The sequence below is a fragment of the Zalophus californianus genome, chromosome 3 (assembly GCF_009762305.2).
Source record: "Zalophus californianus isolate mZalCal1 chromosome 3, mZalCal1.pri.v2, whole genome shotgun sequence".
Taxonomy (NCBI): domain Eukaryota; kingdom Metazoa; phylum Chordata; class Mammalia; order Carnivora; family Otariidae; genus Zalophus; species Zalophus californianus.
The window spans coordinates 66,291,383-66,303,619 of NC_045597.1; the positions used below are offsets into that span (position 1 = coordinate 66,291,383).

At 39.2% G+C, this 12,237-nt stretch overlaps 1 protein-coding gene across 3 annotated transcripts in view; it reads left to right on the top strand.

Annotated features, from left to right (window-relative positions):
• Positions 1 to 12,237, top strand: part of DCLK1 (doublecortin like kinase 1) — a 340,291-nt gene that overhangs the window by 238,032 nt on the left and 90,022 nt on the right. For all 3 annotated transcript variants that reach the window (XM_027589471.2, XM_027589467.2, XM_027589468.2), the window contains exon 5: positions 6,166 to 6,282. In XM_027589471.2, the coding sequence (XP_027445272.1) occupies positions 6,166 to 6,282 (117 nt within the window). The remainder of the gene's footprint in view (positions 1 to 6,165; positions 6,283 to 12,237) is intronic.

Sequence of the window (12,237 nt, forward strand, 5' to 3'; positions counted from 1 at the left end):
GAGGCTTTGTGCCTTTGCCAAGATGAGAGGAAGCTTGTCTTTGTAATCAGGGGAGGAGAGCACAAAGCGTCTACTGCTCATGATGGATTCTTCCAGATGAACTTGCCCATCTCCTTAATGGTTCTGAACAACTGAATTTAGAGCAGATACCAGTTGAGAGGCCCCTGCCTGTATTCTGGCTGGTTTTGAAAAGAGAGTAAGAGAGTAAAAAGATAGCTTGTTTAAAGAATATTCCCTGGCCGGCATGCAGCCTGTCACTAAGGCTGCCTAGACACTTGGGAGCTTCCCCTTTGCTCTTCAAGAGTCTCCAAAAGGCATAGGTGGGCCCCCTTGAATGCATGAATGTCCTTGCTGTGTGAGTTCAGGTGAGCTGTTGGTGCCTGTGGTGGCATTCTGTCACCATTTCTCTTCTTTAGCACTTTCCACAACACTACAGCCTACCTACCAACTGTTTCCGAGTGGGGGGAGAATCTGCATAAGTGGAGGTTCTCATGCCACTGGGAACATGGCCAAAGAATTTATTCCTTTTCGAGTCTCTTCCCTATACATCTGCATCTGGGTTGTCTTCTAAATCTGTCCATTACAGGAGGCTCATTTCTTAAATTGGGGTCCAGGGTGAAGGTGGGAAATGTTTTAACTTCTATCTTACCGAATCTTGAGGACATCTGTAAGGCAAACATTAGTATAGACCATATGGTGAATGATACTTTCCCCTCTCACAGAACACTGAATATAGGGACTTTCTAAAGCAGGAATTTAACTAAATCTTGGCTTGCTTGCTATGGTAGGTTCAGTCACCAGAGACCCATTTAATGTGTTTGATCTGATTTTCTATACTTTGGGTAGCCTTCAACCTTCTTTCTTTCTTTTCTTTTCTTTCTTTTCTTTCTTTCTTTCTTTCTTTCTTTCTTTCTTTCTTTCTTTCTTTCTTTCTTTCTTTCTTTCTTTCTTTCTTTCTTTCTTTCTTTCTTTCTTTCTTTCTTCTTTCTTTCTTTCTTTCTTTCTTTCTTTCTTTCTTTCTTTCTTTCTTTCTTTCTTTCTTTCTCTCTCTCTCTCTCTCTCTCTCTCTCTTCCTTCCTTCCCTCCTTCCTTCCTTCCCTCCTTCCTTCCTTCCCTCCTTCCTTCCTTCCTTTCTTTTTAAGATTTATTTATTTATTTTAGAGAGAGAGGACAAGTGAGTGTGAGGGGCAGAGGCAGAGGGAGAGAGAATCTCAAGCAGACTCCTTGCTGAGAGAGGAGCCTGATGCGGGGCTGGATCTCATGACCCTGAGATCACGACCTGAGCTGAAACCAAGAGTCTGACACTTAACCGACTGTGCCACCCAGACATCCCCAGTATGATCTTTCTTAAGGAGTATCTGTGCTGCCCATTATCTCCATTGCCAAAGGAAATGCTTCCCTCATAATACAAGGGTGCCAAAAATATCAGAATGAAGTGATTACTCCCCAAAACAAATGACCCCACAAGAGAGGGAGAATGGAGGGTGCTGTTTTCTTCCTTGCCAGAGGGTATGAAAATGTCTTTTGTGAGAACAAATAAGGGTTTCTGTTTTACTGGCCATTTAGATCATATTATTCATGATGTTTCTAAGTTGTGGTTTTAAGCTGACAAAGATTTTGGCATTCTCTCTAAAGTGATGAAGCATTTGTCCTTCACTGCATTTTTCTCCATTATAAAATACCATTCCCATTTAAACTAATTAAAATACTTAAAATCTAAACTTTAATGGGAAAGATGGTTGGAATCTTTTGTATTTTTTTCCCCTAATTTATGGCTTGGAGCTGCAATTTTCTTCTTTCTTTATTTTGACCTTAGGAAAAAAAGCAGTTGCTGTCATTGTTTTGTTTCTGTTTTCTGTTATATTCAACCCTAGCCTTTCAGAATTATTCTAATTCCTTATATGAGTCATGAAGTTTCACTTTTATTCTGAAGGCAAGAGGTATGAGATTTGTAATATTTATAATTATCTTTCAGACTCCATGACCCCCCCCAACCTACTACTTCACTATAACTCCACTTCTGAAAGAGAGTTCATTGTTTTGTTTTGTTTTCTGATGCAATAGGCATCTTGACAGAGTTGTAGCTTTAGTATCTTCAATTTTTAATTGAAATGGGAACTGGTTGTTTGCCAAGCTTCCCACTACCTACCATCACTCACTTACCTGTCTGCCCCAACCATGGGCACTGATAGAAAATTTTCAGCTTTTATTCACAGTGGACAGCTTGCTTAAGTGACAATGTCAGATCCTGGGGTCATGAGGAAGCCCCCAGTCCAAGAACTAGGGTTCGGAAGCAAGCTGTTTAGCCTCTCTGAGACCCAGCTTCCTTCTCTGTAAAATGAGAAGTTGGATGAGGTCAGTGAATAGTAAGAGTTCACATAAGTGGTAACAGGATCAGTAGCAATTTGGGCCAATATTTATGGAGGAACTTTACATGCTTTTTCAGATGCCAGGACTAGTTAGTACCAAATGGAGTAGGAGGTGGGGGGGGGGCAGACTAATAAATGACTGCTTTTGATAGATTAATAATATGGTGAGAACTAAGTTCAAGAGAAGCTCTAGAAGCATGGTGGGAGCCCACGAGTTCTTTTCAATGCTTCGAAAATCAAACAAAACGCCTACATTGGCTCTGATAAGGCTGAGCTGCCTAACTGAAATGCCTAGTTTCTTTGTGGTAGCTGGAAAACGTCAACTGAGTGTGGTAAGATTGGTTCCATTATGCCGATCCCGAGCCCTGGTTGGTAGTTGTAGCCATAACTAGCAATTCTGGCGCCTGTGGCAAACAGTGTGCGACGAACCCTAAAATCAACTTTTTAATTCATGTTGCGGCTCACAGATGGGTGTTATTACCAATGTGCACCATCTGGTAGCTTTCTATTTTAACTTTTCATTCTTGCTCACTAGATGCAGAGCTTTTTGAATTATTTTTTTAAATGTAGTGACCTCTAAACATTAATGACCTGGGACAGAAAGTCCTGGTCGTCCTGCCCTCATTATGGTCCTGATTTTGAGTTCAAATGAGCAATGTATTATTACTTAAAACAGTTGGTTTCCTAAACCAGTGTTTTTCAAGCATGAGTTCCATGAAATAAAAATTAGCAAAAGAGAACCCTCAGTTTCAAAAATGATTTTGTTAAAAATGACTGCTGGCTAAAAGACTCCATACTGCACTACCAGGTGGCGAGTATTTTGAGTCCCAAAACTTTGTGTGTTCTTCATTATGCCTGCCGTGTTCAGCACTCGGCACACAGTGGACACCTGAAGCATGCCAATGGATCAGCAACATCACAGCCATCCAAGTTGGTTGCTAATATATTTCCAAAAGGCCAGGCCAGTATCCAAGGCTAGGACAAACTAGGATTCATCGTCAGTTTTGTGGACGGAGCCCTGAACTAATTGGATGTCCTCTTTGCGTGTTCCAAAGATCTGTTTTGTGAATTAAAACCTCCGTAGACACACCTGTGGACACTGTCACCCCATGAGAACACTTTTTGTGGCTCTGGTCATATCTTCGATGTTATTCTGTTATATGTCTTGCTTACTTCTGTCTTTTAATTTTTGCTTTAGATTTTGCTTCTGTCTTTTAATTTATGTCCAGATGGATAGATTTCTCTCTCTCTCTCTCTCTCTTTCTTTTTAAGAAATAGAATATTTCAGGACCATCTGGACAGGCTAAAGCAGCCAACAATGGCCCAAGTAAACATCAGGGAAGCCTGGGCACACTCAGTAATGCCCTGAATCATTTTGTCTCTGCTTTTGACTATGCGGCCACAACTACTAATACCTCAAGGTGGAATTTCTTTCCTTTTCTTTTTCCATCCGAAATCCTTCCTCTTCTTCCCCCCCCCCCCCCCTCACCGCCACAGTTCAGTGCATAAGGCTCTCCAGGAGACTTTCTCCATGATCTATTTGCAGGCTTGCAACATTTATATTTTATATACACTTACATTCCTTCTTTACTAAACAATATGAACTACTTTGTTGGTTTGGAAAAAAGAGGAAAAGATGTTTATATAAAGCCATTCAGAAGGTATAAAGGAAAAAAAACATGTTTTGAGCTTAGAAAATTAGCAATTGCATGAGTAGGGAAGAAAATTTCAAAGTCAAGCATCAAAATTAGATCTGGAATTATTATGATTTCTTTGTTATTGAAATATAAAATGGTAAAAAATGATAAGGGGGGCGCCTGAGTGGCTCAGTCGTTAAGCGTCTGCCTTCGGCTCAGATCATGATCCCAGGGTCCTGGGATCGAGCCCCGCATCGGGCTCCGTGCTCCGCGGGAAGCCTGCTTCTCCCTCTCCCGCTACCTCTGCTTGTGTTCCCTCTTTCTCTGTGTCTCTCTCTGTCAAATAAATAAATAAAATCTTTTTAAAAAATGCATAAGGGGAAAGCTAATCAATTAGACTTCAGTTTTAAACTACTATACTTAAAAAGAATACCATATTTAAAGCTAACATATTTCAACAACTACTTACACAGATAAATGTTTATAAAATGATAGACAAAGGGAAAGAACTTTGATACAGAGTGCATTCTTACAAACCAATAAGAAAAAGAACATCCCAATTGCAAATGGCCAAAAAACATGAGCAAATAATAGCAAAAGAATACAAATGGCTAACAAGCATATGGGGAAAAATATACAACTTTATTGGTAATCAAACACAATTCAGATTTAAGGCAACAAAGTCTGATATTTGTGTAGAAATTAAAATTTTTTGAGAAGATAGAACATAACCTCAGTGAGGGGTTAGGCTAATGACTACTCTCATACTCTGATGAAAGTACAATTTGAGTCAGCTTGTCTGGAGGGCAGTTGGTCAAAAGCTTTTCAAAAGTGCTTCTCTTTAGACTCACAATCCCACTTCCTTCAGCATAATTTGTTAAGCATCCCAAATACACCCCCTGGTTTCCAGTAACTAGAAACTAAATTTCAAGGGCCAGGGGCTATATCTATCCTAAAGAAATAATCAAATAACTGCACACTCATTGAGAATGGTATTTTATGTGTAGTTATTTATGATAGTGAAATATTGAACCCAAGTTAAATATCCAGCAGTAGGAATTGGGCTAAGCAAATTATGGTACATCCATGTAGTAAAATGTTCCATTAAAGACAGGGTCAAAATGCTCACAATTTATCATGGTGTAAAAAGGCCTGGTAGCAGATCGACATATACAGACTAATCCCAAAGTTGTTTAAATAGAAAATGAGTAGAAAAAAATTCTAGAAAATTCTAGTTTGTGTACCACCCTCCAAAAAAAAAAAGGTATCACTTGATAGATTTTTCTTTTTTTTAATATTCTCTGTACTTTTCTAGTCATGGTGAACATTGATTATCATTACAAGCATAAACATATTTTTTAATTATTCAGAGTGGTTTCTTCAGAACAAGATGGGTAGATTTACACAACATCATAATTGGTCAATGCAACTCACTTAGAAGGAAATAAAAAAACCTCTTTGCTATTTAAGATGTTCAGTGTTAAATTTCGTGAACACAAACACCAAGGATCTAAGTCTAATAAAAGCAAAGTTGTTTTACATCCTTGGGCCAAGAACCATCCTATAAACACAGTTGTGTGATGGCACACACTCACACGGTGTCCTTATAGCAGGGTGAAGTCATTTCTTCGCCGAGTTTCCTTCTTTTGAGTGAATGCTGTCATTTCTCACATACGGTAAAAACCATCACTACCATTGCAAGGATCCCAAGAGCAATAAATTGGGACCTGATGGGTGGAATCCTCCATCGCTGCATATCTTGGTTTATGAGATTGACCTTTTGTCTAACAATTTTCTTGGAAGAAAGAACAATCTTTCCTGAAAGAAACACATATACACAAATAACACAAGAGGTGGGTGGAGAGAAACCAACAAAAGCACCCTTTTACCAAGCTATTACCCCTAATCTCTCCAAAATATTATTGTAAACAAGGTAAACTAGAAGGCTTAGAGTATTATTTACTTCCATGTCTAAGACGCCCACTGTGCCCTTTTCTCATTGTTTCCTTGGTTCTTTTGTTCTAGATAAGCACAGGGCTGGCAGGAAGTGGATGTGACTGAGGGGGAGCCATATATGTCTGTCTCTGGGTTTACTATGCATTTTGAATGGTTTATGCCATGATCCTATAATGACGTGTGGTTGTTGTTCTTTCCCCCAGAATGTCGAGTGGTGAAGTCCACTTCTTACACCAAAATAGCTTCATCATCCCGCAGGAGCACCACCAAGAGCCCAGGACCTTCCAGGCGCAGCAAATCCCCTGCCTCAACCAGCTCAGGTAAAGCATCAACGGAGATGAAGAAACTGTCTTGTTTCTGACGCATGATGAGCAGAGGGTGTGTGAAGCCCAGAGCGTGAGATTTTTAAGATAAAGTAGATTCCGGTTTACAATTTTAGAACAAGTTGGAGTGGTGGAACAGATTTGCCAGAGTCTAGCAGGTTAGCTTTAAGGAAAAGCACCAAGCTTGGGAAAACTTACTTAGCAAAGACTCAGGAAACCCAGATTTGCCCACAAATAGTAGTATACCACTGAGTTGCTTCATTTCTACTACAAAAATCAGTTTTTCAGGCTAAGAGCCCCCAGCTCCAGAAGTCTCTGTTGAAGCGTTTATTCTACTTGGGACTGGCTTACGAGGAGTTTCCAATTTGTCTTTGCTGAACTTCTGTAAAACATCTATTTTACTTTGGACTGCAGCGTGGCTCTGGAGCTCAAAGCAGTGAGAATGAGAGCCTGGGGCAGGGAAGCTGTGGGGACTCTGGGTCTGTGTCCTGTCTCTCAGTGCCTCTAGTGCTGGTGCTAGAACAGGAGGTATACTCACAAAATGACCATCTCAGCCCTGCGTCTTCCTTCTTCGGTCTTAAAAAACACATGTGCCCGTTAGAAGGTGTGTGTTTGGATTGGTTTGTTTGTTTGCTTGTTTTTCTTTTTGCTTTCGGGCAGAAGGTCTATTTCACTATTGAATGGAATTATTTATTAAATAATATAAACTGTTAAATGGGAATTTATTAAATGATGCATACATCAAGGTGATTGTCTCTAATTTCATGAAGACAGAGAAGCTCTTATAAATAGAGGCAGAGACCACAGAGGCCTTCTTGTACTCGCCAGCGTGGGCCCAGAGGCATGTGCAAAAATCTCTAAGCTGGGCCTCCAAGGCCTGCCTCTGGCATCCCTCACCAGCTGTTAAACTACAGTGTGAGTTATAACCTCCATATTTAAAAATAGAGGTGCTATGATCCGTTTTTCCTAATAAAAAATAAAACCATAACCTCCAAAGAGAGTCTTGGAAAAAGGAACTCTTAGTAAGCTGCATAGCTAGAGCACCCAGCTCAACTTGGTTCTCTAAGAGTTACCTTCTCCCTGGGCTTTCACTGATCATAGCTATTCCCTAGATCTTCTCCTTTGACACTCCCCGTAAGGGTGGCAACAATGGGTGGCCCCTGCCCCTTTCTCACAGCATGCCCTACATCATAAGCAGTCAGGGAATGCGTCTCAGATCATGTTTGGTACTTGAGATGCAGCTTGTTTGCTCCTCCTAGTTTAAGGGTGGGCTGAGAACTCCTTCCTTAATACGACATACCACACCCAGATCGGGTGGAACCCTGAAATGACACTTTGCTAACGGGTAAGGTATTGAGACTCAAAGTTTAAAGTGCATGAATGTCACTTGGGAACGCGGTAAAGTTTGTCATTCTGACTGCCGCCCCCACCCCTCAGATTCTGATGAAGGCCATAAACCTACGTTTTAGCAAGTATTCTAGGTGATTTTATAGGTCTTTGCACCCTATGATCAGAAGCAGTGGGTTAAGGAAGAGGTTCCCAAAATGTGGTTCCCTGGACCAGCAGTAGCACCATCACCTGAACACGTGTTAGAAATGCGGTCTTGATGAGCCCCCTCCGCAGACCCACTGAATCAGAAACCCTGGAGCGAGGGCCCAGCCATCTGGGTTTTCACAAGCCCTCCAGATGATTCCGATGCTCATCCAAGTTTGAGAACTAATGAATTACAGATAACAAAAGGGAAAAAAATACACAGAGTCATTTGGCCCTGCATAATCTGGTGAGCGATATGGCTTGCTCGTCTTCATTTATTGACATAACAGCAATTACTTCCTCTGCTTGCTTCCAAGTGGCGATGTCCGTCTTTAACCCTTGCAACCCAAGAGCAGAGCTCTAGTTACCATGAAGTGTAGGCCCGGGTTATAATGACCCACCTTCAGAGAGCCAATTACCTGGGACAAGAGAGAATTCCTGTCTGAAGATCATCCCATCCCTGGAAACAGATATGGGGGAAAGTCTTTCCCTTCAAGAGAGATACCACCTACACAAAGACCACATTTTGTAGAGGTTCACAAATTAACGTTGTTGATTAAGCTTGTTCATTAACCAGCTAACAGGTTAAAACTGAGCTCTTGTGAGCATGTTCAGTCTGGACCAAAGAACACTGCTCATTTTCTCTGAGCAAACCTGGGCTATCGAATGAACCCCCGTGGAGCAGTAAGGAAGAAAGAGGTCATGGGCCTAGCCAGCTTGTTGCCCCTAAAATCTTGGCTATTTAGTATAATCATGGAAAGTTATAAAGGAGAAAGAAGCCCCACATTACCTGGAACATTGGCAATACTATTAAAAACAACAGTATTAAAAAACAAAATTAGTCCCCAATCCAAAACGAGTCTGACATTGACAAATTTCTTTTATCTTTTCTCTCTTCTTTCTTAGTATATACCAGGTGTAGTGGGGGAACATCTAATAATGGGTGATTAGCCAAATTCTTATGTCTTTTACAGTATAGCTACTTCAACAGAATCTATATGCATTATTTAAGCGCTATAGCTATTGACTTTTTGTTATTGTTTTTAACAGTTTTTAAAATGTTGGTTTCGTTTTATTTTTTTAATTGAAGTAGAGTTGACACACAATGTTGCATTCGGCTCAGGCATACAGCATAGTTGATTTGACAAGTCTATACCTTCTGCTGTGCTCACAAGTGTAGCTCCCATCTGTCACCAGACAACGCTATTATAAGGCCATTGACTACATTCCCTTTGCAATGCCTTTTATCTCCGTGACTTATTCATTCCATAACTGAAGCCTGTATCTCCCACGTCCCTTCAATCATATTGCCCATCCCCCAACTCCCTCCCTCTAGCAACCATCAGTCTGTTCTCTGTATTTATGGGCCTAGCTCTGCTCTTCCATTTGTTTATTCGTTTAACAGGTTTTATTTTTAAGACCTGTAGGCAGGCAGTGAAGTGCTCCTAGATTTGGGCAGAAATTTTTTTTTTTCTTTTTTTCTTTTGTCCTCATAATTCAAGGAAGGGGGGATAAGTCAAATTGTTGTGCACATGTCGAAGAACGGAATCATGAGATCTGGAGTAGTTATGGTCTGCTGCTAAGTTTTCTACTACAGATGCAAAATAAGTGTCCTCACGCTTTCTGTCTGATTGTGGCAGCCAAGATTGAATGAGGGAATACAAGAGAAAAACGTAGAGAATTTTTGCGACTCAGAAATAACCTTGCAAATAGTGAAAAACCTGTTTTACTCCAAAAATGAATCTAAAATTTGACTTTACAAAAAAGAATCATGAATCTAATTTTAAAAAAGATAATTATGAATACGGGAAATTATTGCACTTTAGAATTAACTGGTAACAGAATCACTACTCAGCATCTCTAAGATTATATAAATCTCATAAATATAATATATCTAATATATCTAATTATAATCTTATAAATATAGATGAATTTTAATTTACCAAAAGTAATTTCAGAAACTCTAAAAAGCAGACAGGCAAATGTAATGAATGCATGTATATTCATCACTGCCAACATTTGTAACTATTCTTTTTAGAAGTTTAAAATCGGTAGGATGCATTAACCTCAAAATCAATAGCTTTTTTTCAAACAAGCATTTCTCTTTTGTTTCTCTGAGCCCTTTCAACTCTAGTTAAAGTCTGGTTGATTTGACCAGCACTAACTAACCTGGAATTTATGATAGGTGTGCCATGCCGGGTAGTATCGTTTCCATTAAGAGAGTGGAATCCGAATCCATTCTAAAATTAAACTTCACTCAAGGTATTTTTAACTTCTAGGTCAAAATTAATTAAGTGGCACTGATCGTATTTTGTTTAATGTGAGACCTTTATGCATATACAGTTTTGCATTTTGATCTAGAAAGTACGCCATGCAACCATTTCTTGGTTGTATAACAGCTTATAATATGCAATGACCCTCTCTTGATTCTGACTTGCTACCAAATCTTATCACCTTCTTCTGGATGATTCTAATTTAGAGAGGGTTTACAGAGCAGCAATACCCAGTCACAGATTTGTGGAGTATGTCAGTGTTCCCAAGACCGCTCTCTTTCCCTGGACCCAGAGTTTAGGAAGTCCAGTGGTATTTCCATTTCTTTTCTGGGCAAACACAGCTGCTAGATGTCAGGGAAGTCCTGCCTCAGTCCCCTCCACTGTGCTGGCCTAAGACTCCCAGCTCCAAAAAGCAAAACAAAACAAAACAAAACAAAAAGACTCCCAGCTCCACTCAAATATGGCTCTTAAACCCAGTGGAAAGGAGACTGAATCATCTGTATATTAATTGCATCTCCATTTTCTTAAAATGGTCTGTTCACTGTTTTGCAGAAATCATAAAGACTAGACTGTGAATAATTTTACTTTCGTACCTCTTAAGCACTAATGTAGCCCCAAACCCAATTACCATCATGAACCTGACTTTCTAACATTAAAGAATCTTTGTTTCTCCCCATAAAGTATCAACTCAAAGTTTGAAATGATTTTTATTTCAATTGTTCAATTTCTACTTCCAGTATTCATCATCCTATGTTATACAAAGATTATTGCATAGTATACAGTTAAGATTTGCTCAGTTTTCATGCCATGCTGCTGTTCATGGTAATACTGTTAACTTATATTTAAATGACATCAGAGTTTACATAGGATTTTTCTGTCTTTGATTTCTTTTGATTCTCCTAACCATCTTCCAACTACAATCAAGACATGATAATATTATCTGTTATATAATAATATAGCCTGTTTTTAGAAATGAGGAAGCAGCGAGGGCTGGGGATACTGCTTGGCCCAGAGTGACAGAGTTAATCGTGGCAGCTCAGGGCTGACACCTGGGGCCAGTGCTCCAGACAAGGGCGGCTGGCCATCCTCGATATCTGTTTCTTCACCTCTGTTTATGAGAGATTTGATCTCCAGGAAATCACTAATACAGTACCTAGTTTAACATTGCAATTTACAACAACATAACACTTTGCAATAGAAGCCTAAGTATTAGTCCCAAGACCAACATTCCAGGAGGTGAAATGATTCACTCCAACTTCATGATGTATGGTCAGTGGTAGGCAAAAACTTTCTTGTGTTAAGTCAGTGGTAGAACAAGAATGAGAATCCTCTATAAATCTTCTCTTCGTCCCTTATGCATTCTTCTTCTTGGAACTGAAAGAAGCTAAAAGTGATTTATTAATATAAGGTGTTCATTTACACATTCAGAAATATCAAGTGCAAGTCTGCTAGGTTGTCAGGCATTTGCTAGGCACTAATAATGCAGAGATGAAAGAAACAGTCTCTATTCTCAAGAAGCACACAGGTCAAGCCCCCTAAATAATTTATAGATAACATAATTCACATACCTGTTGAATTATTATTAATCTCCTTAACAGAGAGAATCTGAAAAGGCAATTGGAACTAGAAAAAAAAAGAGAAACTAGGAGACTTAATAACACTCACAAAGAATAATGAGCCCCCAGACAATTGTGCGCCAAGACTTTGAATGCAATTATCACTAAGAAATGGGAAAAGTGTTTTTAGTTGCTTCTTAAAGAAACAAGAATATATAAGAGTATCATAAAGAGTGTTTAATACGGGTTGAATCTTTATTCATGTGTGTTTATCTTTGGAACACAGACGTCTCATAAAATGTGTAATTTAAAAGTGAAATTCTTTTAAACAAATTCCTTTATCTGTACAAGGAAGTTATAACAAAATATCTCCAATATAAAAGTATACTATGCACCAATTTTATTTCTATAAAAATGGATAATGTTCAGTTTTGCTTTATATTGTTTTCTTAATATTAAAAGTGTAAGAAAACCACATTTACCTACCTTGAATTTTCATTACTGCAGATCTCCTTAAAACTTAGAGATTTCAAAATTTTGACCTCTTCATGGATCACTTAGAAGAGCTTTGTGGTTTTTTGTTTGCTTTA